This window comes from Balaenoptera musculus, chromosome 8, assembly GCF_009873245.2.
Source record: "Balaenoptera musculus isolate JJ_BM4_2016_0621 chromosome 8, mBalMus1.pri.v3, whole genome shotgun sequence".
Lineage (NCBI taxonomy): Eukaryota > Metazoa > Chordata > Mammalia > Artiodactyla > Balaenopteridae > Balaenoptera > Balaenoptera musculus.
In genome coordinates this window covers 98,858,643-98,886,423 of record NC_045792.1, presented here as the reverse complement: position 1 = coordinate 98,886,423, position 27,781 = coordinate 98,858,643, and the positions used below count along the sequence as shown (strand labels likewise).

Here is a 27,781-nt window from a genome sequence, read left to right as displayed (position 1 = left end):
GTCATTGAAGAAAGACAAATGGACAGGGGTGTGAGTGAGTAGGCAGATGGATGGTTTTTTGAGGTGGTGGAAGGGAGTCTGAGTCTTCCAGTAAAATAGACTGAAAAGGTTAGAATTCTTGCAATCTGGAAAAAAGAATGCTTCTAGGAAATATAATTGAAGTTTGCAAAATTATGAAGACTGCAGTAGAGGATAAATCTGAGTTTGCTCATCCACGCATTTTGGAATTGGGTGGTAGCTTCAAGTTTAAAGAGATACATTTAAATAGAGGATTATTTTATAGTTTGGAGTTCTCGAACCCAAGAAGAATCACAATTTGATATTATGAATGAAACAACCACTCAGCCTGTTGATCTCTGTATCAGTGACACTGCTGGGCTCCATGCACCTTGAATTTGCCCCAGCAGCACTTCAGTCAGAAAGTCCTCCTTATATATTTTATCCGTTTTTCCAATTTCTACTTTTTGATTAGAGTAATTAATCCATTTATATTTATTATAATTACTGATCAGTTAGGATTTACATCTGCCATTTTGGTATTTTGTTTCTGTACATCTTATGTCCTTTTTGTTCCTCCTCTACTCCTCCGTTGTTCCTTCTTTTGTGTTAAATAGATATTTTTCTAGTTTACCATTTTAATTCCCTTGTTATTTCTTTTACTATATTTTTAAAGGTATTTTTGTGGTGGTTATCCTGGGTATTAAAATTAACACCTTCTAATAATCTAGTTCAGATTAATACCAGCTGAATTTCAACAGGATATAAAAACTTTGCACTTATATGGATCTATTACCTTTTCCCTCCTTTGTGCTTTTATTTTCATACAAACTATTTTTCTACATTATAAGTCCATCAACATTGTTTTATAACTGTTGCTTTATGTAGTTGTCTTATACATCATATAGGAGAAAAAAGTTATAAGCAAAAAATACACTTATGCTGTCTTTTTTTTTTTTATTATTAATTAATTAATTTATTTATTTTTGGCTGTGTTGGGTCCTCGGTTCGTGCGAGGGCTTTCTCCAGTTGCGGCAAGCGGGGGCCACTCTTCATCGCGGTGCGGGGACCGCTCTTCATCGCGGTGCGCGGGCCTTTTCACTATCGCGGCCCCTCCCGTTGCGGGGCACAGGCTCCAGATGCGCAGGCTCAGTAGTTGTGGCTCACGGGCCCAGCTGCTCCGTGGCATGTGGGATCTTCCCAGACCAGGGCTCGAACCCGTGTCCCCTGCATTAGCAGGCAGATTCTCAACCACTGCGCCACCAGGGAAGCCCTATGCTGTCTTTTATATAGTTTAATTGCTGTTACCTTTACTGGTCTCGTAATTTCTTAAGGTAGATTTAAGTTACTGCCTAGTGTCCTTTCATTTCAGCCTGAAAGACTTCCTTTAGCATTTCTTGAAGAGCAGATCTGCAAGCTAGGAATTCTTTCAGTTTTTGTTCTTCTGGGAATGTCTTCGTTCTCCTTGTTTATGAAGGATAATTTTGCTGGACATAGAATTCTGGGTTTGATGGTCTTTTTCTTTCAGCATTTTGAATATGTCATCCGACGGCCTTCTGGCCTTCATGGTTTCTGAGGATCGCTTGTGTATGATGCATCACTTCTCTCTTACTGCTTTCAGGATTCTCTCTTTGTCTTTGTCTTTCTAGTGTGCTTATGATCAGTTTCAGTGTGGTGCTCTTTGAGTTGATCCTACTTGGCATTCATTGGACTTCTTGGAAGTGGAGATTAGTGTTTTTCGTCAAATCTGGGGAATTTTGGGCCATTATTTCTTCAAGTGCTCCAACTGTTATCACCACCTCTGGCAGCTGTTGTGTTAAATAATTGCCACGGATTGTTTTGATAATTGCCCCAGGAAAAAGGCTGAGGTGAGCGGGTGCTGAATCAGATCAAATGAAGATAAGCCCAGCCAGTGGGAGTTTACAGGGAGCCACCAGATAGGTCAGACAATGACAGTACTTTGGAGCTGGGCTTTGGGAGCTTCACACTGTTCTACTCCCTGCAGTGTTTGCTAGACTGCTTGCTGGTGTTCACGGCTACCATGACTGTGAGGCTGCCAGTTTTCAAGGCTACTGCTGAGCTGGGGAGAGAAGGATAGGAATGGGGCAGGTTAAAATGCCACAAAGCTCATTTTGCTTACTGAGATTGAGCCATTTTTCTTGAATAAATGTTTCTTGGAGTATTGTAAGCCTTTGGTTAATTTCCAGAGTTATGAAAAAGTTGATTCTGATCACTTTTGTTAGTGTGTTCATGTTGATCTTACTGGGGAGCTGATACATGGAAGTTCTTACTCTACCATTCTGCAAGTGGCTGTCTTCCCCTTTATACATTTTAAATGGCTCAGTTTTTGGATCTTTGACTTATTGCCAAGTTTTCAACACACAAATAATATATAAACGAAGGTAGTCATAGGGTGTTCTTTATTTTTCCACTATCCCAGTGAACTGGAAGGGCCACTCTGCAGAACAGCAGGTACATCATCAGGGTGGGATATAGGGTTGTGGTATTGGACTGTACACGTGTTCTGCTCTTATTTTGAACTTCAGCTCTAGCTGTCACTAGCTCTGGGACCTTGGGAAAATTATTTGACCTCTCTAAGCTCAGCGTCTTCATTTGGTAAAATGAGGATGTGGTAGGTTGAATAATGCCCCCCTGCCCCCAAATATATCCACATCCTAATCTCTGGAACCTATGAATTTATCACTTTACACAGTGAAAGGAACTTTGGACGTGTGGTGAAGGATCTGGAAATGGGGACATAATCCTGGATTATTCTATGGGCCTAATGTAATCAACAAGGGTATTTATAAGAGGGAGGCCGGAGGTTCAGAGTCAGTGATAACAGAAGCAAGAGGTTTGAGTGATGCTAGGAAGGATCCACAAACCAAAGAATGCAGGTGGCTTGTAGTAGCTGGAAAAAGCAAGAAAATGGATTCTCCCCTTGAGCCTTCAGAAGGAACACACACCTGCTGACACCTTGATTTTAGACTTCTGACTTCTAGAACTGTAAGAGAGTAAGTTGTGTTATTTTTTTAAAATTTATTTATTATTTGTTTGTTTTGGGCTGCATTGGGTCCTCATTGCTGCGAGCGGGGGCTACTCTTCGTTGCAGTGCGAGGGCTTCTCATTGCTGTGGCTTCTCTTGCTGTGGAGCACGGGCTCTAGGCACACGGGGTTCAGTACTTGTGGCACGCGGGCTCAGTAGTTGTGGCACGCGGGCTCAGTATTTGTGGCTCGCGGGCTCTAGAGCGCAGGCTCAGTAGTTGTGGCGCACGGCCTTAGTTGCTTCATGACGTGTGGGATCTTCCTGGACCAGGGCTTGAACCCGTGTCCCCTGCATTGCAGGCGGATTCTTAACCACTGCGCCACCAGGGAAGTCCCAAGTTGTGTTATTTTAAGCCACAAAGTTTGTCATAGCTGGTTTCAGCAGCAGTAGGATACAAATGTAGCCTGCAGCTAAGGTATCAACAAATATTTGAGTGCCCACTATATGCTGGTAACTAGTCTAGTTGGGTACATAATGGTGAACAAGAGCTACTTTGCCCTCATTTAGCTTGCATTCTTAAGTAGACACAAAAGTAAATAAAACAAGTACTTTGATTTCATATAGTGGTGGTTCAGTGAAGAAAATAGAGCAAGCGGAGATGGGGTTAATGGTGGAGGAAGGAGAGTGTTGTGTGTTCCCTTGTAGCGGAGTCAGGAACTTCTCTGAAAAGGTTACATTTGAGCAGAGACCTGAGAACAAAAAGAAACAAAACCAAAAGATGACTGGCACAGAGAACCCCAAAGATAAGGGCCCTGGGGATGGAGCAAGCATAGCACGCATGAGAAACAGCAAGGCCACAGCAGCTGCTTCAGAGTGAGGAGGGGGACGCAGTGGATGAGACCAGAGGGTAGGCGGGGGCCTGATCTTATAGCGTCTTGTACACCGTGGAAAGGAGTTGAGTTTTATTCTAACTACAGTGGGGAGTAATGGAGAGATTTTATGGTGTGGAAAGTTGATATGGCATGTTTTAAACAGATCATTTTGACTAGAGACTTGAAGGGGGCCAGAGTGGAAGCTGGGAGGCCGAAAAGAGGTTCGGGCAAGAGCTGCTGGTGGCTTAGACTGCAGTGGTGAAGGACAAGCGACTTAGGCCATAATTAGGCAGAGCAAATGTTTCTGAAGATGGCTGTGAAGAGTAAATGAGTGAGGAGAGCCTAGCACAGTGTCTGGTACACAGCAGGTGGTCTCAGCAGAGCTGCCATTGCTGCTGTCAGGGTCATTGTCACCATTGTTATCCTCATCAGCGTGACTGCTGCTGCAGCCACCGGGGCTACTTTAACCTTTTGTACAAGAAAGACACGCCTCAGCCACGTTCAGTGTTCTTTTCTTTAGTGGTTACAGAGGGAGCTTAGAGTTATACCGTTACTGGAATTAACTGTGTTATTTAATGTATATACCTTCTGAAATTTTTTGATTATTTTGAATCTCCACTCACCTCTGTTGAAGCCACTGATTTTGGTTTGGTATTCATTTGAGATTATAGGAACAGGAGAAGACCTTACGTACTGAGTGCTATCAAGGGCACAAATCAGGACCAGCCCCATGGAGAGACACATAGCAGAGAGTGTGGGAGGATCCTGGACATGAGTTTCCATGCCCTCTCCCCATGAAATCAGGGCCCAGCACCTTCCTGGCACATTGATGTGTTTAACATCCTAGAAGCTCCACCAGGCTTCCTTGTCCAGAGATTTTATTGGGGTTTCATCGTGTGGGCACAGTTGATCAAACCCTTGGCCACGTGACTGAACTCAATATCCCGGCCTCCTTCCCTCCCTGGAAGGAAGGAAATATCACTCCCGGGAGGTCAGGAGGCCAGGTCTAGCCCATATCAGGTGACCCGCAGCCGCTGCTCTCTCATGACATGGTTGGTCTTTCTGGCCCACCCTCGTCCTAAGTCATCTTGTTGGCATAAGCTGTCTAGGGGCCCACCTGAGGCACCTCCTTGGCATATGTCACCAGGGCCCTCATGAGTAACAAAGACACTACTGTCGCTTGAGAAATTGCAAGGGTTTAGAGGTTGGACAAAGACCAGACAAGTTCTTTATTATACAGCACATGCTCACACGTCTGATGAGTGGTGGAGCCAGTGCCCCTGCTCTATCCACTACTCCCTAATTTTTTTTTTTTTTTTTTTTTACTATTAAGGCCCGTAGGTAGACAAGTGATTTGCTTAAAGTCACACAGCTAGTTACTCACAATAGGGCTTGTCCCCAGTACTGACTACCAGTGTGTGCTCTTTTCCATAATGCCGCTTTATTTTTTCATGTTGGGGCAGATGTGACCTGTTCCTGTAAATTTTGCAGCTAGTATGGCAGGTGCAGTTAGTGAAAAGATTGGGGTTTTTGCTTTCATTTTTATTTCTACATTTGCAGAATATTACTTCCCAGCTAAGCTGTATCAGCTGTCAGTGTTTGTCCTCATTAGTTATATTTTATTCATAAATTTAAAAATCACGTGAAAAATTCAATCAGTGCTTCCAACATGTATAAAGGTTATAAGTCCTTTCTGACTTACTGTTTTCTTTTTAAAAGTAAGAAATATTGATAAAGTAAAATCAATCCATCATTGTTTCTAGCCTGCATGGTGCTGTTTTTCTAATATTTGGCTTAATTTGTGTACCACTCTGTGCCTCTAGGTAGCATCCACTGTATCTTCCACGCAACTGGGCACCACTACACTTGGAAAAAAGTTACCACGACAGTGCACAACATTATCGTGGGCAAATTGTGGATCGATCAGGTGAGTAAAGGGACTCAGCATGCTTCTGAAGTTCAGAAGAATACCTCCCTACGTCCATCTTTGTAGTATTTAGGACATGTGAACTGGCCCCAGACTGCTGTTACTGGTTTATCAGTTTTGCCTAAGGAATTTCTCTCAGGCAGTAATCCCACCCCCAAACTCCCCGAGTTTCTATACCACAAACTATTACCTATAAATGACCAAGTTACAACATTCATTCAGTGACTACTCTACTAGGGCTGTGTTAGGTACTATGAAGAATACAAGAAAATAATAAACATGGCTCCCATCCTTCATCCTTTCATTATTCATCAAACATTTGTTGCCAGGCTGAGTGCTAGGTCTTGGGAATACAAAGTCATATGAGGCATTGTCCTGCCAAGAGTTATTTTATCATTGGAGATATATGACAGATATTTGTAGGATGAAAAGTATTTGACAAAATAGACTAGTGTAAGAGCTGTACTAAAATACTATCTAGGGGCTTCCCTGGTGGCACAGTGGTTAAGAATCCACCTGCTGATGCAGGGGACACGGGTTCGAGCCCTGGTCCAGGAAGATCCCACATGCCGCAGATTAGCTAACCCCGTGCGCCATAACTACTGAGCCTGCGCTCTAGAGCCCTCGAGCCACAACTACGGACCCTGTGTGCCACAATTACTGAAGCCCGCGTGCCTAGAGCCCGTGCTCTGCAACAAGAGATGCCACTGCAATGAGAAGCCCGCATACCACAACGAAGAGTAGCCCCCGCTCGCCGCAACTAGAGAAAGCCCACACTTAGCAACGAAGACCCAACGCAGCCATAAATAAATAAACAAACAAACAAACTATCTAATTCATTGTCAATTTGCTCTTAAGACAGTGGTTGCAGCAAATTCAGAAAAGAGAGGGAATACTGTCTGAGCAGTCAGGAAAGCCTTCACGGTAGATGTGGGAATGAAGCTGAGTCTTAAACAGCTTTTTGGGATTTACAAGATAGAAAGGAGGAGAAAATGCAATGAATAAAGTGTAGAAAGGCCCACCATATGTAGGCCTGAAACCGTGAGTAGAATACTTTAAGCACAGAGTTCATGAAGGGTACGAGTGGAGGATTGGTTTGGGAAGGTAAATTATTGTGTGAATATCAATGTGTGTGCTGAAGGTCGAATTATGCCACTGAACATGTGACACACAGTTTTTTTAAAAAAAGGTCATTTGGCCTTGATTCCAACCTGGAATACCAGGATTACAAAGGGATTCCACAGCATCTCAGGGTTGGCTAAGACCTGAATCTTAAGCACGGGAAAGCTAGAATGTAAGATTGAAAGGAATTATGAGGCATGGGGCTTAGCATATATTCAAGTCATCCAGTCTTAATAAAACCAATCCATGATTCTTTTCTTTTTATAGTCTGGTGAAATTGATATTGTGAATCACAAGACAGGAGACAAGTGCAATCTTAAATTTGTTCCTTACAGCTACTTCTCTCGGGATGTAGCAAGAAAGGTAAGAGAAGTTGAAATTAAATTGTTTTTCACTTAGTGTGTATCCCATAGAAAGTCTGCTCCTTTGGAGCTGGTGTAGATGGATGGATTGTGTGTGTTCAAAAAAAAGGAGAGGTAAAGGAGAAAGCAAAAGACAACAAGTTAGAGAGTAAAAGTCAAGAGCAATGAGGGATTGGCATTTCCTGGCGGTCCAGTCGTTAGGGTGCTTTCACTGCCGTGGGCCCGGGTTCGATCCCTGGTCGGGGAACTAAGATTCTGCAAGCTGCGCAGGCTTGGCCAGAAAAAGAGCAGTGAGATTTGAAAATGGGAAACACTGAGGAAGGACGAAGGAAAGGGTTACCGGAAGAAGGCATGGGTACTTTGACCCCTGTGAAGTCTGAGTGAGAGTTCTGGTACCACCGCAGTGGAATTGTGCCGTGAGTTTTGATGGGAGAGTGAAGAAATTTGTTTGTGGCTCTCTCTGATTTCTGGAGAGAAGAATATAACATAATTCTGAGTACAGTCAGATCCTTTTCCTATGTATATCATTACAACAAAAACCTATACAACAAAATGGTAATGAAACCTCCAACTCATGACTCAGTTATTTTAAGCAGCTCAAGAAAACATAACAAAATAATTTGAATGGCTCCATGGAGTTTGTCATAACAGGATTTAACCAGTATTTACCCTGGGACTTTGGTTTCCAGAGTAGTCAGGTAAGCTAACACAGCGAATGCCGTACTCCAGAGCCCTGCTTTCCCTCCTTGTAGGTGACAGGGGAAGTGACAGATCCATCAGGAAAAGTTCACTTTGCCCTTCTGGGCACGTGGGATGAGAAAATGGAGTGTTTCAAAGTACAGCCAGTCATCGGGGAAAATGGGGGTGACGCTCGGCAGCGAGGCCACGAAGCAGAGGAAAGCAGGGTCATGCTGTGGAAGCGGAATCCTTTACCGTGAGTATCAGTGTGGGTCCCGCCCGGGTCCTGCTGTGACCTCAGCCTTGGAGCAGTGTTGTGGCATGTCTGCCTTCCTTCCCACTTAATTCTGTGAGGGACTGAGCGCGGGAAATCGGAACCTGGAGAGATGACCGGAAGGCTGTCCCCGTGTGGTTGGGTTGTAGCGTGCCTTGTCCCAGGAGAGTTCAAACTACGCAAACCACGTCTGCCAAAAATATTTGGTGTTTCCTAAAGGTCCCTTGGATTGTGATTCAGAAGGATGTTTTTCTATAATTTAGAGTAAAACTATTCAGAAGTGGCTAGAGGAGAAAGATGCCTATCACCTGTGGCCCAAAGGCCTAGCAGCAGTGTAAAGGTCCCTGAGATAATGTGCAGGACTTTGGAAATAAATTAAGATGGAGGCCATTTGTCTCCTCTCATTATTTAATATGTTCAGTCCTCAGTAATAGCCAAGATTATCCCAGAAAGAGGTTAAAAAGAAAGCAAAGGAAACAGGAAGAAAGAAGTTTTATTTAGTAGAATGTTTCATCCTTCCTAATTTCACCTGAGCATAGCACAAGCCCAGAAAACTATCCAACTGAATGATCCTGGGGAGGCGATGGGGAATGGTCCAGTCGGGTCTCTTAATTAGGTGAACCTGATGTGGTCCTAGAGTCTTTCCATCTGTAGAGCAGCCTGGGTGATGTAGCCCTTGGAGTGAACTTAGTTGGTGCTCTGTAACTAACAAGGGTCTCAGCTCTGGCATTACCCTTCCTCTTTCTCACCCTTTACTTTTAGGAAGAATGCAGAAAACATGTACTACTTCTCAGAGCTGGCTCTAACTCTCAACGCCTGGGAAGCTGGCACGGCCCCCACAGACAGCCGATTACGGCCTGACCAGAGACTGATGGAGAATGGGCGCTGGGATGAAGCAAATGCTGAGAAGCAGCGCCTGGAGGAAAAACAGAGACTTTCCAGAAAGAAGAGAGAAGCCGAAGCTATGAAAGCCACGGAGGATGGTAGTGGACGCCTTCTACTCTGTTTCCCAATCCCGATGCGTGGCAAATGCCCATGTGTTTTTGGCTCTAATTCTGTTTTTCTTTACCCTCTTTCCCTTTTAGGCACGCCCTACGATCCCTACAAGGCACTGTGGTTCGAGCGGAAGAAGGACCCCGTTACCAAGGAGTTAACCCATATATATAGGGGAGGATACTGGGAGTGTAAAGAGAAACAGGACTGGAGCTCGTGCCCGGACATTTTCTGAACCGGCCGTGACGAAAGGAGGAGGATCGCAAGGAGAAGAGGACAGGATGCGCAGGAAAGCTGGCAGTTGTGACTCTCTTACGGAGAGCTTTCCTCAAGTTTGTCTGTCTTAACCAATCATTTTTTCCGAATCAATCACCAGAAGCAGACACCGTTGGTGGTGATTGGCTGGTTGCCTTAGCTGATTGAAACTGAAATCGACATTCTAGATACTGTGTGTGTGAGGGAGAGGCGTCGTGGCCGAGTGTTAGTGTCGCCCCACCTCCGCAGAGTCTCGTGCTCCTGACTCTTCCCTCTCCCTCTGCCCTGGTTTGAGATGCTGTCCCTCACCCGCCCCTGACAGAGCCTGCCCAGCCAAGACCTGCGGAAGAGGATGGTGCGGGGGCGTTCCGGTGCTGTTCAGAGCAAGAGCTGATTCTAGAGCTTCCCTTTAAAAAGAAACACGTAAGACTTACCAACAGAGGCATTGTGAATGCTCGCGGTGGAGCTCAGGCGTGACGTTATGAAGTGTTCACAAATGGGGTCAATGTAACGGGGTGTCCGTGCAGAGAACACCGTGGCACTGGAACACTTGGGAGAGGGACTGTTCTGCAAGGCTGGGACGTTCAGAGTTAAATTCTTGGAAGTTTCGATCTTCACTCGCGTAAAACACCCTGCTGCTGTTCTCCATCTTCTTTGACAGCAACCAGGGCCACTTGGGTGGTCGGTAGGAGGGTTGCGTTATCCTCACAAAGGGGTTTTACGGACTTGCTCAGGCGGAGAACTTCTGAGAACACCAGGCAGGATGGAAGAAGACTGCTGGCCACTTTCGCTTTCCCCGTTCCTCCTCACCCCCATCCTTCATTGCCTTTCCTCTCTTCTCCCTCCGCACAATACTGATGCGGGTTTGTGCCCTGTGGAGCAAAGCATTACCTGTCCCATTCTGATATACTTCAGAATCTGAGAGAAGGAGTTTATCTGGAATAAGTTTTCACCATCTCTCAAGCCCCAAGGACTGGAGCCACCTCTGGAATAATGCGTTAAGTATCTGTATATTATATATATGTAGAGAAAAATCTAATTTTTCTTTGGTTTGATTTTCCTTCTTCCCATTAAGAATCTTGATTTTTGATATCACTTGTCTCCCTGGGACTCTCTCTTGGACACACTGATGTGGATCGGAGCCCCCTCTGCTTTCCCTCTTTCAGGGGCAGACAGATTCCAAACCTGAGCAGGATCCCACCCAGCGGTTGCTGAGCAGGGACTTTGTCCATGGTTTGTATCATGAGGTGCCCACTGCTGTCTAGACTCTGCTCTTCTAATTACCTGACTCTTGAAAATGAAATCCATAACCTCTTTCCTACCTTTTTTCCTTCTCTTACTAGGAAGAGTATGGGTAGAAAGTCAGGAGGGTAATTTCCAGTTTCAGCCTGCCTCTGTCCAAATCTCAGCACACAGAGCTGATCCCCAAAAGAGCCTTCTTCCTAGGAATCGGAGCTAAAAGCGCCGTCCCGTGGGGTGGGTAAGAGAACTGCTCCTGCTGGGCCCTGGTTTCCTTCATTTTTTTGTTCTGTATTTGTTTAAGTTGTCTTGTTCAGAAATCTAACCCCTGTGCCACCCACCCTTGGTTGAGGATCACAAATCGAGGTGCCTTCCTTGTATGCTTTTTGTTAGTGTTTTTTGTTCCTGTTCCTAAACTGCCGAGCCTCAGCCAGTGTGGGTGCTAGGGGGGGAGAATCATTCCAGAGGAAGCCATCCCTGCGGGGAAATTGGATTTATACTGGGTAAATAGTACTCTTATTCCTTCCCCACCATCCCTCCCTTCCTAGCTGTGATGAACTTGAGAGAGGGACAACTCCTGGGGAATTTCCTCCTACGAACTCGATTCCCAGCATAAGCAAGGGATTATTCCAGGGCTGCTTCTTTCAAGGAGGCCCATAAAAGCGTTGATGTAACTGGGGTGGGGGGCGGAGCTTTAGACAGCGGGAACTCCCCAAACAGACGGAACTTCCCTGCTCTGTCTCCTGCCCCCCCCCCTCCCTGTTCTTCCGCCACCATCTGCACTACATTTCCAGCCTGATCCCCAGTGAGGTTCCTGCTAATGGAAGAGGCTTCGAGTCCTTCAGGTGAAATAAAGTCACATGAAAACAAAACAAAACTATATATATTTTCGGTTTTTTTGCCTTATTGTTTTTTTTCCAAGAAAACTACTAAATTAAATAATTTTTAAAAAGTCATATTGTTTGTCTGATTCACTTCTACTTAAGGAGGAGACAGTGGGAAGAGGTGGAGAAGTGGCCCCTCGGTGATTTGTTCTTGGCAGTCTGGGAACTTGATCGTCATGGGAGATGGAAAGAAAAACTGGGCGCGGATTTCCAGATGTTTCGACTATTCAACAACATTCCGGAGGACCTAATGACCACATGAGTAGTTTTAACAGCCCCTGATGCTTCAGTGCCATGTCACTGTCAGGGTCCCACCTTGCCATAGGGGAACGGTTTCTAGTGTTTTTGATACTGGGCCTGTTTCACCTCAAAAAATAAAAGTTTTCTTGAATTTAATTTCTCTTGCCCATTTAGATTTTCAGGATCTTAGCTGTTCTGTGTAAGGATTCAAATTCTATATCTTGAAACATAAGCAATTGAGTATTGATTTGAAGACCTTGGAGAGAAGTAAAGGACAGTGAAAATGCTTGTTTTTCTCTGCACAGTTCAGGGAGGGGAGAAGGTGGGCAAAGTGAACGAAGGGGCATAGAGTGGCCTCCGATGAGGGTGAGCGCCAATTCCTGCCCGGAGGGGGCGCTGCACCTCACTGAGCATCTGCTTCTGCGCCCAGAGTGCTGAGACTGGAGCTCTCAACTTTGCCAGGCTTCCACTTAAACACTTTCAAGAAGTATATGTTACAATTGTCATGTTGAATATGAGGAAAGGCTCAAAAAATAAACTGAATAAATCTACTCAAGGTCACATAGCTGATTGGTTAGTCACAGTACTGGAATTCAAAGCTGGGTTGGTTTAACCCCAGAGTTTGTGACCTTTACAAACTTGTTCTCTGTGAGAAACTGGGTTGGAAGGCGGCTGGTAGTTAAGTCATTTCCTCCTGGATTATACATCGTGCAGAAATGCATATCTCTGTTTCCAGAAGCTTCTTAATGTGGATAATACCATTTTGGGAGTCCCACGTGAAGGAAGGGGCATTGGAGCATTCTTTTTGGCCATGCCATGCAGCATGCGGAATCTTAGTTCCCCGACCAGGGATTGAACCCACCACGCCCCCTGCATTGGAAGCATGAAGTCTTAACCACTGGACCGCCAGGGATGTCCCGGAAGGAGCATTCTTGAAGTTCAGCCTTCTGGCTCCTTGATTTCTCAAGGCTCTCGTGCCCACAAAATCAGCTATGTTGTCAGCGATTGTCTTTTCTAGCCTGGTTCTTGGGAAGGCCACTTAGCCTTGATGTTAAGTATCGGCAACGTTTTTTTTCTGGCACGCTAAAAACCGTGGTAGTCGACCCTTGACACTTGGTGAGAGCTGCATCCTGCGATCTTGAATACCGTATGGTATGTAATTTCCTCCAATAGGGGCAGTCAATGTACGTGAAACATTTGAATAATCCCTCCTTCAGTCCTTTAATGGGCTACTGTGACATGATGGGTTGGGATGTGGATCCCGAGGAGTGTAGCTTACTCATGATTCAAAATTACACCTGTCAGGGACCTCTGAACTCCCACAAAAATGTTAAACCTATAAATTTCAAGGGTCTGCTCTACTTTCTGCAAGATAAGTGAAAATCAACCTATAGTATAGTCCTAAAAGGAAGTGTAGAAAAATCTTTAGAATTTATTCACTATAAGGTATATACCTTGTGAAACCCTAAGATTATCAAAATTTAGAGCTTGCTTCTAAAAGTTTATAAAGCTTTTGCCCAGTACTGTGCCCTGCCCTGTGGGACGCATCCCTCAAGCCTTCCCTGGCTTTCCCTTCTGAAGCTCATAAAATTATCTGTGGTTATGTTCTCCTCAGTCTTTCCTCCCTACTGTCTTTTCAAGTAGAGTGCTCCTTTTGGGGTTCACAATGATGCCCCAGGGGAAGGAAGCAAGCTGGTCAGATGAGGCATCTTTAAAGGCAAGAACTAAAGAGCTCAGAATCTTCTATAAATAGCCTTGCAGAGGTCACACCTGAGTTTGACCAGGTGATTTAAGAAGTTAGTAAACCAGTTGGCCCTGAGATAGGTATGGCTAGGAATGTCTCCATTCGTTCATTCATTCATTCAACATTGACTTCCAGCTTGTTACATAACATAACATTAGAGATACAAATGGGAAGAAAGAGCTCAGATAAACGGGCAATTACAATCTAGTTTGATAAATGGCATGAAAGCACTGTAGAGGGGCAACAAGCCTATAGGGAGTGGGAGGGAGGGGATAAAGACATGTCAGGGAAGCCTTCTATTCAATACAACTAGGAGAATGTATCTGAGTTGAGAGTTGCAGGTTTAATAGGGGTTAGGGGAAGGGCAACGTATAAGATGCTGCATGGATAAAGATGGAGAGCAAAGTCGAGGAAAGCATCCTGCGTTTGGATGGCTGCATGAATGGCTGTAGTTTAAGGTCAAGGAGAGGGCACTGATACAGTGATGGAGAGAGGTAAGGCCCAAGTCACGGAAGTCTTTATATACCACATAAAGAAACCTTGGTTTTCGTTTTCAGCAAGGGAGCCAGTGAAAGATTTGTAAGCAGGGTGACGGGTTCCAGTGTGGAAAATGATTGGCAGGTAGTCAGATCAATTAAGAGACTGGAGAAGTTGTGAGAATGAAGAGAAGTGCAGGGATTCCAGTATTGCCTGGAATGAACAGCAGTTGAGTATGATCATTTGTGGAGAGCAGAGGGAGGGAGGGAGGGAGGAACTTGTATTTTTCTGGCTCAGGAAACTTAGAAGGAAGGTGGTAGCAAGCTAAACAAGTCTAGAGGGAAAGATGGGTTCATTTTGGGGCATTCTGAGTTGGAGGAGCCTGAGGAGAGGTTGAGGAAGCGATTTAAAACATGGGTCCAAATGTAATGGCTACATTTTTGTGAGAAGTGAGGAATGAGATGCTGAGAGGGGCTGCACAGTAAAATCACCTGCAAGTTAAAAAATATATAATCCTGAGCCCCATCTGCAGAGATTCTGATTCAATTAGGGTTAGGGCTAGTGCAATTATATATATATACATATATATATATAATAAACGCAGGGGTCACAAAATTATGAAATGGGAGGAGGAGGTGGGATAAATCAGCATATTAGGGGATATTATTAAACCACAGCTTGCTTCTCAGAGTTTGAGAGGTCTGAGCCAATTCCATATTTTGACAATGTCTATATGTTTCAAATTTTTTAAACGCTAAAATGAGATTACAGAAATTGAGGTATACTTTAGTTAGGTTTAGCAAATCAGTGCTTTTAACATACAATGACTCTATATATACTTCATCAGGAGGTAACATTGAAAATTTACATTTGAAATCTTTACAAATGGCCTTCCTGTCTGTCCTCTTGCATACATTTCTTGAGACCACTTTGACAATATCTGAAAAATTCAAAATGTTCATGTCTTTGGGACTTGCGAAATCTGCCTTCTCACAAGAAAAACAAATACAAAAGGATAGTCATTGCAGTATTGTTTTTAATAATGAAACCTAGGGGAAAAAAGTCAAAATGTCCATCATTAGGAATTTGATTACATGGATTGTGTTATATCCATACAATCCAATACTGTGCATGGGTTAAAAAGAATGAAATAGGTCTACATAGCTGACATGAAAAAAAAAAAGTCCATGATTTATTTTTAAGTGAGAAAAGCAAATTTAAGGGTAGTTAAAAAACAGAGAAAAGTAAAATTATTTATCACATCTAGCTTATAAACAGAGGCCTTGCCTCATCACCTCTAATATTTGTTAAGTGCCTACCTCCAGCTGAACCTATAACCGAATCCTTTTTTGCTGCAATGGAACAGATATTATTTCATTATAGATATAAGGAAAACCTTTTCTAACGGAAGTCGAAATAGCTCAGTTGGGAGACCATTAGACTGAAAATCTAAAGGTTCCTGGTTCGATCCCAGGTTTCAGCAACGGTTCCGTGACTCTCCTCTTCTCAATAGTATGCGTAGTTGTCTCCGCCTCTGTAAGGAGGGGATCTCAGGCTGCCACCCAGGTCTCACTTGGGCATGGATGATAATGAGCTTGGGTGGACCCGGAAGCACGGGCCGGTTTTCTTTCTTTTCTCTGGGAAGGAGGAAACCGTAAAGGGATTTATGTCTTTGCTTTTAAGCTGCTCTGTGTGGCCGGCCGGCTCTCCCCACACACCGTGCGCCGTTCGCTTTCTAATTCATCCCAGCCCGCCGACTTCTTTCCGACCACGTTCCAGGAGCTGCCGGCGTTGGACTGTCTCTCCGCTGGGACGGGCGCGCCGGGGCTCCGCAGGGGGATTTGGCGGTCACGGAGCCACCACGTGCGGGGCGCGGGGCTGCACAGAAAGAAATCCTCGATTTCAGCTTGGGGTTTAACAATAACAAGGACAGCTTTTGCTGATGGTGGCGGTGGCGGGGTGGGGTAGGGTTGGAATTCCTTTCTGGTTTATGTCTACACTAGCGTTACCAAATCAAATACAGGACGCCCAATTAAATTTGAATTTCGGAGAAACAATGACTATTTCTAGTATAAGCCTCCCAAAGATTGGCATGGGGACATAATACACATTCGTTATTTTTCTGAAATTCAAATTTAACTATTTTTATTCGCTAAATCGCAAACCACTATTGTACATCATATCCCCACACATCTCTGGGTGCGCCCCTCCACCCCACACCGCGCCCCCGGAAAGATACTCAGAAACTATAGTCAGAACGAAGTGGATTTCAGAAGAGACTGGTAATTTCTTATTCTCATCTCTCAGGTTTCAAAATGCATTTGCGTCCATCAGCTGATTTGTTCTTATCACCACCGGACAAGACCTTGGTGGGGATCACCAGGAAACAGCCCAGGAATCAGCCATCTCACCTGGTCCCAGGCTTCCAGAGCTGTCCGCTCTCGCCTGGGATGGGGGTGGAGGAAAGGGAGATTTGGAAGCTGGAATGAATCTTAAAAAAAAAAAAAAAAATCGTGTTAAGATGATGAGCCACTCCATTCAGGGCAGTGCAATGGAACACACGCTCAGGGAATGCCTTCTTTTCTGCCAGCTCCCAGGCTGGGACATGGAGAGAGAGGAATGAGACCTAGTCCTCACATAAAAGGCAACATGGAGAGCTATTGCTTTTGGACCTATTATTTGTCCTCCCCTTTCTGTTAATCTGTGCCAAGATGCCTGCTGATGAGGGGCTTCAGCCCCCAAAACTTTGCGCTCTTGGGTGGAAGGATGCATTTTGCTTAAGGGACTCTTTGAAAAATTCAATGATCATCAAAAGGAAGGAAAACAAAATGGTGGATGAATAGATCGGGCAGTTCAAACTTTGCATGATGTATGCCGCCATGTGTGATGGTGAATTTTATGTGTCAATTTGGCTAGCTATGGTGCCCAAATGCCAGTCTAGGTGGTGCTGTGAAGGTATGCTTTGGATGTGATTAACATTTAAATCAGTAGACTCTGAGTAAAGCACATTACCCTCCATAACGTGGGTGTGCCTCGTCCAATGAGGTGAAGGTTTAAGAACAAAGACTGGGGTTTCCTGATGAAGAAGGAATTCTCCTCAAGACTGTAACACAGAAGGCCTGCCTGAGCCTCCAGCTGGCTGCCCTGCTGAAGCTGGACTCAAGATGCAACATCAACTCTTACCTGAATTTCCAGCTTGTTGGCCAACCCAACAGATTCTAGACTTGACGGCCCCCACAATGCCCTGAGCCAATTAAAAAAAAAAAACCAATAAATAATTCTCTATCCACCCAGACAGCATGCTTTAAAGTGTTACACACAGGTGGGCACCATACTCCTAGGAAATGTTGGGCCTTTGCCCTGAAAGGGCAAACCCTTCCCAGTTTCCAGCCTGAGGAATCCCTTTGGGAAGTATTTGGATACAAGCAAGAAGCTCTGAGAAGAAGACAGGTGTGTCTGCCTGCATCTCCAAGCTCGCAAGCCTGGCATACCCCTACTCACCTTTCAAGGCACAGTTCTAATGTCTTTTTTCCTGCCAGGTTCTGCTCTACCCACATTCTAGTCATTCCTCGGTGTTACCAAAGTATATATCCCTCTATTAAAGCATTGATTACACGGTCCCAAAGGTCTGCTACCAGCTCTATAGTAGCTCCCCAGTGCAAGGGAGGAGACCAGGGATGGTGCGGGTCAGCAAGAGCTTCCCCGGTGGGATGGAGGTTAAGCTGAGTCCTCAAAAGTGCTTTGGGCGGACAAGGGGGAAGAAGTGAAAGGGAGGTGGCATTCCAGTTAGAGGGAACACCGTGAGCCAAGGCCCAGAGGATTGAAAAGGTATAGCGGGATCTGTAGAACGAAAACAGTGGCGTGTACGCTTGAGAAGTGGAGGGAGGTGGGTTCAGCCTACCCAGAGTGGGGTGAGCGCGCGTGCGCAAAGGCCAGGCCCGTGGGGGCGGGGCGGGCGAGTGTGGCAAGAGGGGGGCGGGCGAGGGTGGCGAGCGGGGCGCGGGCGCGCTCTCAGAGCCCAGGGCGGTGGCGGCTGCCACCACTTCTGGCTGGATCCCAGATCGTCTCTTTCAGCTCATCCGTTTCGTGGGCGCCTAGGATGGGAACAGGGAACTGCGAAGTGGCGCTTCTCGGGAGAAGTAGCAGCTTGGTACCTGTAACACTGAACTGTGGTCTCCGATCCTGTGCGCTTTGGGTTTAGGGCAAGGAATCGCGGAGGGGCGGAGACAGTGAGTAAGCGGCTTCTCCTCCCTCCGCAGGGTTTTGCAGAAATCAGGATTCACGTTTGCCAAGGGGTCTCTATATAAAAGAGGACGTGTTCTGTTTTATTTGAGAAATCTGTATTCATCTGCCAGAGAACGACTTAATCACCTTCTGTCCATACTCCCCACTTCGCCTGCCCGGCGCCGTGGGATCTCTGGACTGGAATTGGATTGAATCACACACAAAGGAGGAGTCCGGAAACTCACCCGGTATCCCGCCCACTAGCTGCAGCGCAAACGATTACATGGCTTTCATTCACCGGAGTGCGCCATTTCTGCAAGAGCCCGGATAGCTCAGTCGGTAGAGCATCAGACTTTTAATCTGAGGGTCCAGGGTTCAAGTCCCTGTTCGGGCGGAATTTTTATTTTTTAACAGGTATTTTAAAAGTGAGAACCAGCTTTAGGGGCCTCTGATTTTTAGCCGGTTGACTTTGGAAAAGGGAGTAAAATGTGGAGCGTGTACCCTGCGTTTCCAACGACTTCCCGGGGGTAAAAGCAAGGCAGACACCACGGGCCTTTGTGCAAAGGCCTCCGGGAGATTCGCAGTGCACAGCTGTAGGGTCTAAATAAGCTGGCTTACTCGGCAGCCGCCGCCTGGGCTGCTTGGTCTCAACTACTGCTGCAATTAAAGAAAGGGGGACGAAGCCTTCAGGAAGTCGCTGGGGCTCCCGCAGTCGCCGCCTCCCTTCGCTCTCCGTGAGCGAGCCCTGCAGACCCTCTCTCTCGGGTTCCCTCCCTCTGGGTGCCTGAGGATTGTGGAACGGATCCTGCACCCTTCCACTCCACCTTGCTACCCTTCTAGAGAATATTTTTTGCGCTCTGAAAAGGAAGAGGTGCCATCTAGAAACTGAAGCACCAAGCAGGGCAGCTCCTCCTCTCTACCGAGGTCCAGTCTCTCCGCTAACCCCCAAAGTGTGACCCTGAATCCAGGGAGAAGTTGAGGTTGAGATGGCAGCTTCTGCTGGTGGGAGAAGGAGGGTGCCTGCTGGGAAAGAGTGCGTTTGAGGGGCTGGAATGCGAAGTGTCCTGGAGTTCGAAAAACAAAAATGTTAGCTCCCACTGACTACAAATTAATAAGGACAGCATTTGGCTCCTGAGAAGTTTTGAGGAAGTCTGGTTGTAGACACAAGAGCTCAGGCATGGATTCACCAAGACTAAACTAATCTTCCCTGTGAGGTGAAGGGACCAAGTACATCCTTGCTTACCTGGAGACTGAGCCTTCCTTGCTTCTGCCAGGCAGCAGAAGAAAGTCGATCTTGAACTCATTAACAGGATGGGGATGTGGGCTGATTGAGTCAGCTGCCCTCTTAGGTGATGGACTATGTTACCTAACGTACCCAAAGAACGCTGATTGGTGGGGCAGGGCGAAGGTGGACGTAGAACTCAAGTGGGAGGCAGGGCCTTCATACCTTCACCTTCCAAGCTGAACGCCTTACCCTGTGCCTACACAGACCCACAATTTTCTTCTCTCCAAAACACAGCTTCCTCATCAGGAGAAAGGGAATAATAGTAATAACATCCCTCTCATAAACTTGTGCTGATTAAATGAGGTAACAATGCATGCAATAGTGCTTAGTAGAGTCTTTGCCCCAAAGCGAGCATGCAGTACACTGCAGCTATTATTATTAAAGAGCTTTCAGTCTAGGGAGGGAACAAAAGACACACTGAAACAGGTAAGAAACCATTTCAAAGAAATATGTTCCCAATATGTGAAGATCATGAACCCGTATTCATGTGACTTGTGTTGGTTGGTATGTACTGAGGCGACAGCAATGGTCACCGACCCAAGGAAGAGTGGGCTTCTTTCTTGAAGAAAGTGAATCATGGCGTTCAGGTGGTGTTCCAGGGAAACAAAGTAAGGGAGCTGAGGCAAACACTCGGATTTTGCCTCTTCTTCCTGAGGAAGTCCCCTGGAAAGTGATCAAGTCCATTTCTGGCAACCTTGAAAAGTGGAGTCTCTTTGCTCCGATCATTTCCTGACTGAACAAGAACACACCAGGTGGGGGGAAAGGAGAGGACAAGGGGAGGAGAGCACTGAGACCTCCTGGCTCTTTCCTCCTTCCTGTCCTCAAGTTCACTCCCTCTCCCTTTCACCAAGGGGTGAAAAGTGAGAAAAAAGCAAAACAAAACAAAACACCAAAAATAAAAAGGAAAAGACAAATCAAAGTCTCTCTCTATCAAGACCTTTCGAGCTTTGGAGCTGAATAGCTCTGCTTGGGTTCTGGATGATTTGAGGAAAAATTAGTTATTTCATTTAAAAATTATCATACTATATCAACCTTAAGGCAGGTGGGGGGGGTGGGGACTGAACTGACACCACGTAGATGACGTGCTGGGCACACAGTAGGCACTTAGTAGGCGGCTGTCTTTCCTCTTATTAGGGTCCTGGGGAGACGTAGAAAAAGCCTTAGGAAGACAAGAATATGTAGCCTGGGACAATTTCCCCACATGACAGAAATTCTTTTTCTCACTCACTGCCCTCGAAATCTGAGAGCTAAAATAAGATGCAATTTGGAAGGTGAAATTGGGAATTGGAAAGGTAGTGATGAAAGACTTTCTTAGTTTTTTTTCTTTTTTTCTTTTAAGTTTCCTTAACAGGGTTGAAAGGCCCCTCATCCTCGCCGAAATAGCTCAGTTGGGAGAGCGTTAGACTGAAGATCTAAAGGTCCCTGGTTCGATCCCGGGTTTCGGCAGGGCTTTTGCTGACTCACCATTGGACGGGACTGGAGTCTGGAGTACCTTCCTTTCCTTACAGTGTCTCCCCTGAAGGCTCACCTCCCTCCCCGATCCCACACACTGCGAGGATCCTAAGAGCTTAAACCTCTTAAAGATATCACAAATCATGGAATGACCTGGACCCATTCCGCTTAGACTATGTGTCCGATGTTTCATCGTGTGATGGCCACCACTTCTGGTCTACACGTAGAAGGTCTTGAGTTTGATGCCAAGTATAGTTACGCTGGGCTTGCAAGTGTTTCTCATTGACAACAGACACGAAGACTTCAAAAACGTTTGTCTATACACGCAAGTCAGGGTCCTATCAGCGTGTTAGAAATTTGGTCAACAATGGTTCTCGGCTGAAGATGTGATTTATAAGCACGTGTGTTGACCTGAAATATTTCTTGGAACCCCAGTTTTCTCACAGCGCTTTTAATAAACAGTGCGTGAACTATTATCACTTAGTGCCAAAATTTGCACATTTACTGCCAGGAGAATTACCATCCGTGAGTCTGACGACAGGGGTGTAATTTTCTTGGTTATGTGTTTATTGACCTTTTCTATATAAAATGATACATGTTAGTTTTAAGGAAAAAATATCTGAAGACAAAGTATCTATCATACAAGGTTGGAAGAGAAAAGACTGAGGTTGGAAGAGAAAGTTATCAGTCGCTTTCCTCACCGTTCACTTTTTCGGCAAAATCCACCGTTGGTCTGGCCTGGGTTGTAAACTCCAGGAGGGCTGAATCAAGTGTGTTCTGCATAACCTCACACCTGCTCAGCGAGAGTGGTGGGGACGCACACTCAAATTTGTTTTAGGAGTTTAAAATAGCCGCCTGCACAGGGACTTGAACCCTGGACCCTCAGATTAAAAGTCTGATGTTCTACCGACTGAGCTACCCGGGCTCGGAAAGACAACGTGGCTCCTAGTCTATCCGCAGAAAATAGACCACGTGGCCCTATTCTTTTCCTATTCGATTAAAATCCCGAGTCTTTTTGTTGATTATGTGAGTGGTGAAACTGCAAAATCAAGGTCGGGAAGGCGTTTGGCGAAAGAATCTTTTCTGATCCCATTACAGAAAGGCTATAAAGAAAATAACTGCCTACCAGACCATGCTTCCACCCCAGCAGCGCCCCCTCCCCTCGCATCCTAAAGGGAGCATCCCAGGAGGAATTCTCCAGATCTAGGACGTCTGGATTTCTAAATCCAATCTTGGTCTGTGAAGAGTCCCGGAGGGTCTTGCGGGTGGAATCTTATGAGTAATTGATTAGGTCTCCAATCTTTATTAGTCAGAACCCATCCAGGACCAAGATCCGGTCCTGGTCCTCAGTGGGGCGGGAAGGCACGCAAAACAGAAGTCAAGCGCTTTGATGGTGGGAAGCAGGTCAACACCAGAAGTAAGCGTCCTGCCAAGTATTCCAGCGGGAGGTGATGCCCAGATGAGCTACCAATGGTGACTGGGGCCCTGAAGCCTTGGGAAGAGAATTTTGAGCAGAGGAAACAGCAAAAGGAAAAGGACCTTCGCCAGGGAATCTGAACATTTTCCTTGAAGCTCCCATTGAAAGGTTTGGATCAGGCTGGATTTTATATTTTTAGGAAGTCCCATTACCCTGGCAGCTGTGTCCTGAATATAACTAATCTGGACACACAAAAAAACAAAAAGTTTCCCGCCATTTCAGGAAACAACCCATGTTGCCTACCATTCCACTAAACAACGAACGTTGCAGCCATCAGGCCACCAGCCACTGCAGCTTCCCTGGTGGTGCGCCCAGAGGGGAATTCAGGATGGAGAAAAACAGGATACTGGCCCTACATAGTTAAGATGCATGTCAAAGGAATAATTTCAATGAACCCAGACCCTTGCGTCTTCCCATACTTAGAAAAGCACTAAAATAATTAACTTGAGATGTCTGCTTTTTTTGTGTGTGTGTTTGGCAGTAATCATTTGATGTTCAACTACATGTTTTTTTTTCCCCAGCAAAAAATCCTATATATCCTGGCCCCTCCCTTACCTTCCTGGAACAGTTCCTCAGAGCTGAGAGGCCGATTCCCTGGCTATAGTCTTCAGTAAGGTCCCTGAATAAAACGGAACTCTCAAGTTTTAGGTTGTGTGTTTTTTCAGTTGTCATTAATAGGCGCATTTTTTCATTACTCCTGTTTCTTCATTGCCATGTTATTCATCGAGGCATTGGATAAGATCCCTTGAAAGGGAAGGGAAGGGAATCCTATGGGGTAGAGCCTCATAACCATTATAGCTGTCCTCGGATTTCAGAGACACTCTGAACTCTGTGGGGGAAGGATGACGTCTGCAGTCTTTTATGGAGAAATGTATCCGTGTAACCGAGCAGGACCCTAGGGGGCCTTCCTGGGACAGAGACCCCCAACTCCACCTGGTGTGCTCCACCTGCCTCTTGTTTGTAGAAAAGCTTTAGTCTCCCGGGCCTCCCAAGAGTCAGAAGAAGCTAGCTCAAGAGGTAAGGATTGGAAGAATGTGAACATATAGTAACAAAAGCTAGCAGTTGGGCCAGGAGAACTGGTAACAATGTAAACAGATCAGCCATATGAGTCACAGAATCTTTAGTTCTTCCCTGAAGGACATAGACAACGGTGTCTGATGCACATTCCTGAGTTGTTTTGCAGATACTAAAACCACCACCAGAGGGAAAAAGCTAACTGCATGATGACCAGACCGTAGCCTTGACACAAGCTGCTCCATCTTGGGCAGTACTGAATCTATGACTTGCATACTTCCGGAAATTTGCCTCAAGGAAGTGGAACCAAACCGACCCTGCAGTTGAAGATGAACTGTGCTTAAAACAAGGTGATTCCGACCAGACCACCGCATGAACCGTTTTGAGATGATTATCGGAGCCGTCTGTGCTGTTCTGCACATAGCCCACACCTGCACACCCCTGAAACTACCTGGTTTTTCCCTATAAAACCCTTTTCCCTCTAACTGGCAACTTGGAGATGGTTTTGGGGACACTAGTTTGCTATCTTCCCGGGTTGCCAGCTTCCTGAATAAAGCACCAACCCTTGTGTCTCTTGAACACTGACTTTTGCATGAGATCAGCTGAACCTGAGCTCGGTTCCGGCTCCGGTTGGTAACCTCAGGAACTATGAACAAAGTTTAAAAAGTAATCCACTAGGGAAAGATAGTCACGTTATGTTAAACAAAAATGACAGAAGGTGCTAAACCATACGTATGATATAATATTTGTGGAAAAGTCAAACGATGTGTATATGAATATATATCCTTTAATTATATATATAATTAATTATATATATTTGTATATTTGTTGTTTGCATATACATAAGAGATGTTTAAGGGTAGAAAACAATCTGATAAAAATGACCACCTTTTGAGGAACAGCAATGAAGTGTGTGAGAAGAGTCTCTCACTGTTTCCTTTATGTACATCTGTATCATTGCATTAAAAAAGCATGTATTGTTTTCAATAATAAAATAAATGAAGAAGAAAAATATTGTCAGTTAGATTATTCCATCCTTCTGAGATCACGTAGGCAGCCCTTTAGATCAAAGCATCCCTGATCCTGTGTTTTCTACAGATCCCAGCAGAGGAAGGTGAAAAGCAAATTTCCTTCCCAGTAGAGGCTCCCTCCATGTTTCAGGGTTTTGGAGGGGAGTATCTGGTGTAGGGGAGGAAGGACTTTTTTCCTCTATCCTTCTTAGTTCTGGCTGGTCTAAGAATTAAATTGACAAGACAGATTAACAGAAGAAAATTAAACAAAAGTTTAATAATATGTGTACATGGAAGGGACCCAGGAAAATTAAGTAACTCGCCGAAATGTCTGAAAACCTCACCTTAAATATTATCTTCAGCTAAAGCCAAAAGAGGATGTTGGGGATAGTGATTTGGAACCTCAAAGGGGAAGAAGGCAATTGGCATGAAGATGGAAAAGCAAATGTTTGGTAAACCACGGTTAACTGGGCCATGCAGAGACCATGGGACACAGAGAGGAATTTGAACACTTTTAGACTTTGCTAGGTTTCTCCCTGTCTACCCACCTGGTTCGTACTATAGTAATCTACGGTGATAACTCCTTTCCTGGAACAGATCCTTCATCTACATTCTTTAGGCAGTTAGGGAGAAGGTCAAAAGTCAAACTTTCTTCCTGAGTCTTTTGGACCTTGATTGTTTTCAGCTCTAAACAATCCGCATGCCAGAGAGACATTTTGGTGTGGTAAATTTTGCTCCCCTACACTGGTATTGAAAAATCACCAGTGAATTAGGTGCGCTTTTCACAAATGAAGATGTAGATCCCTAAGAATCATATGACAAGGCTGGATTTAGCCAAGAAAAATAAAAAGAGCCTCCCCCCCGGAAAAAAAAAAAAGCCTGTAAGATGAAGACAATTCTCTGGGGGAGTTAGTGAGCCTTTGGTCTAACCTCAGCTTCCTACAACAGTTCTGTACTCAGCTTTGAATGTAACGCAGGAGAGCGTGAAGATTTGTTTCCTGTTCCCCTAAGGCAGACTAGACTGACAGGCATTGAACCCTGAGAACAAAAGTCTCAAACTGTGTATAATCAAGTGTTAATGGTGTGGAACTGGGCTGCTTAGCGTAGAGACAGTTAACTGGAGCTGTGTGTAATTTCATTTAACAAACTATCCTGTTTTTTTTCTTACGCACCACCCCTCCATCCCTCCGTCCGCCATCTTGAAATGCCCCCTCTTCCCACTTTCTAAGTTCTTTGGTTTGGGAAGTTCCCTCTGATCCTTAAAGACAGGGGTCAGAACATGCCGCAGAGATCTCTGCTTGATCCTCTGCAGAGGGGGTTGGGTCCCGAGGACTCTGAGACTGTCCGTATTGCTGCTCCCACCACAACCTGCCTTCAACACCTGTTTAATGGTCTGTCTTTCCTCCTAGAATGTTTCTGCTGTGAGGACAGGACCTCTCTGTACATCTCCACTGTTATCCAAGCAAGCTCTCAAAAACTGCTGAATGAATGAATGGACAGTTGACTGAGGGCCAGGGGTCAGGGAAGGCTTTTCGTGGGGGAGGAGGGGGCAGAACTGGTCCCTGGAAGTTTTTGTTTGGTAGAGAGAGGGGAGAACATTCCTGTCAAGGTGAATGATTTCCATAATCAAATGGAATAAGTTTGTCCTGAAAAAGTTCTATGCCACTGTATTGTGCCACCCCACTTAATTCTTTGTAAGAGCTTATCGCCATCTGAAATTCTCCTATTTATTTGCTTGTTTATGGACCATCTCTTCCCTCTGTCGCTCTGTCCTGTAAGTACTTCTGGACAAAAACCTTGTCGGTTAAGGACCTTCTGTTTTTTTTTTTTTTTTTTTTTTTTAATGTTATTTTCTGTTTGGTTTACTTTCTTTTCTTTTAAATCTTTGCATTCCCACAACCTCAGCGTTTAGAACGGTATTTGGCACATAGCATGATCTTAGATAATCGCTATTTCAAAAAGTGAACGTTTTTACTGCGCAATGTCCCTCTCGCCCCCTCCCCTACAAAGTAGTAAAGTTTCACGCAGACGTTTACTTTTTACCTTCCAAACCATCGGTTCTGAAACTATTGCTACACTTTCTACGTCTGCTATAAACTTTCAGATTAAAAGGTCACTGCCACTTAACCGCTCAGGCTGGACGCCTCAGGCTGCAAAATGGACGGCTCACAATCGTTAAATCCTCAGGAATTCGGAAAAAATGATTCAGGTTATGTTCAGAAAAGCAGACTCATTTGTACCAGAAGTGGGGTTCGAACCCACGAGGATATAAATCCATTGGATCTTAAGTCCAACGCCTTAACCACTCGGCCATTCTGGTATCCGCCAACTTTATCCTTATTTTTACATAACCTGAGTAATACTGACCTGCGAAAAGTTGCACAATTTAAAAATTTTATGCCTTATGTAAAAGAACAATACGGGGATGGAGGGGATGGGAAACTCAGTAACTTTCATCACATCCTGCTAATTTCCTCATGTCCAGTCACCAGAAACTGGAGCCACACGAAAGCGATGAAGACTCAAGTAGCAGGATTCCTAACACAGTCACGGCTGAGGACACCACAGGGAACTGGAATGGGTTCCTTTTCAAAGTGGGCAAATCTCATCGGAAATCGTAGGTAATGTGTTTGTCTTCCTCCTAGCTCTTTTCTTATCAAAATAAAAGCGACTCTGGTGGGACTCGAACCCACAACCTTTGAATGCCTCCAATACTAATCTAGAAGTCCAATGCGCTATCCATTGCGCCACAGAGCCCGACACGTAAGAGCCCTCCGCGTTGCTTACATCAAGGGAGGAGCGGCGTCTGTCTGGAGGACGGTCGCCTGCACGTCGGGCCACGCTGTCTTTCTCGGACAAACGGGGGAGCCCGCGTCGCCAAGGAGAAGCGTGGATGGGCATTGCGCTTGAAAGTCTGAAATCTGAAAGTTTCTTCTCGCGAGCGATCGCCAGGCATCAACTCTCAACCTCATTGCACATCGGGAGGAAAAAGTCTTTCTGTGCTGTTATTCTATCCTGGCACAAACAGGCAGCGGGCGGTTCCATAGTGTAGCGGTTATCACGTCTGCTTTACACGCAGAAGGTCCTGGGTTCGAGCCCCAGTGGAACCACAGCATGGAGTGCTCCTTTTTCATGGATACTTTAAGGTTTCTTTTTGCCAGCCGGAACTTGAGTTTTACTCCAGGAAGTCGGAGACGCTGCCGTTTCCAACCGGGCTCAGCGCTGCGCTCCGAAGCACAGGCTAGGCTCCAGAGGTGTCCGCGCACATC

At 45.4% G+C, this 27,781-nt stretch overlaps 1 protein-coding gene and 7 non-coding genes across 9 annotated transcripts in view; 5 read left to right on the top strand and 3 right to left on the bottom strand.

The window, feature by feature from the left end:
* Window positions 1-11,985, top strand: part of LOC118899295 (oxysterol binding protein) — a 36,231-nt gene extending 24,246 nt beyond the window's left edge. Inside the window, exons 10-15 of one of the 2 annotated variants that reach the window (XR_005020924.1) lie at window positions 5,679-5,782; window positions 7,172-7,267; window positions 8,019-8,200; window positions 8,981-9,201; window positions 9,304-10,463; window positions 11,692-11,985. Coding sequence is in view for 1 of the 2 variants with exons in the window: in XM_036860777.1 (XP_036716672.1) it covers window positions 5,679-5,782; window positions 7,172-7,267; window positions 8,019-8,200; window positions 8,981-9,201; window positions 9,304-9,446 (746 nt within the window). In the remaining variant the exon portion in view is untranslated. Of the gene's footprint in view, window positions 1-5,678; window positions 5,783-7,171; window positions 7,268-8,018; window positions 8,201-8,980; window positions 9,202-9,303; window positions 11,627-11,691 lie in introns of those variants that run through there. The other variant, XM_036860777.1, reaches the window with a different exon arrangement.
* A 3,475-nt stretch (window positions 11,986-15,460) lies between these two features.
* On the top strand, window positions 15,461-15,533 carry TRNAF-GAA. The gene has a single exon. It is a non-coding gene; the product is annotated as a tRNA-Phe (tRNA).
* A 3,062-nt stretch (window positions 15,534-18,595) lies between these two features.
* Window positions 18,596-18,668, top strand: TRNAK-UUU. Its single transcript has one exon. It is a non-coding gene; the product is annotated as a tRNA-Lys (tRNA).
* A 2,264-nt stretch (window positions 18,669-20,932) lies between these two features.
* TRNAF-GAA lies at window positions 20,933-21,005 on the top strand. The gene has a single exon. It is a non-coding gene; the product is annotated as a tRNA-Phe (tRNA).
* An 858-nt stretch (window positions 21,006-21,863) lies between these two features.
* TRNAK-UUU lies at window positions 21,864-21,936 on the bottom strand. Its single transcript has one exon. It is a non-coding gene; the product is annotated as a tRNA-Lys (tRNA).
* A 4,813-nt stretch (window positions 21,937-26,749) lies between these two features.
* TRNAL-UAA lies at window positions 26,750-26,832 on the bottom strand. The gene has a single exon. It is a non-coding gene; the product is annotated as a tRNA-Leu (tRNA).
* A 348-nt stretch (window positions 26,833-27,180) lies between these two features.
* Window positions 27,181-27,269, bottom strand: TRNAR-UCU. The gene is given in 2 exon segments: window positions 27,181-27,216; window positions 27,233-27,269. It is a non-coding gene; the product is annotated as a tRNA-Arg (tRNA).
* Window positions 27,270-27,549: 280 nt separating this feature from the next.
* TRNAV-UAC lies at window positions 27,550-27,622 on the top strand. Its single transcript has one exon. It is a non-coding gene; the product is annotated as a tRNA-Val (tRNA).
* The last annotated feature ends 159 nt before the right edge of the window (window positions 27,623-27,781 follow it).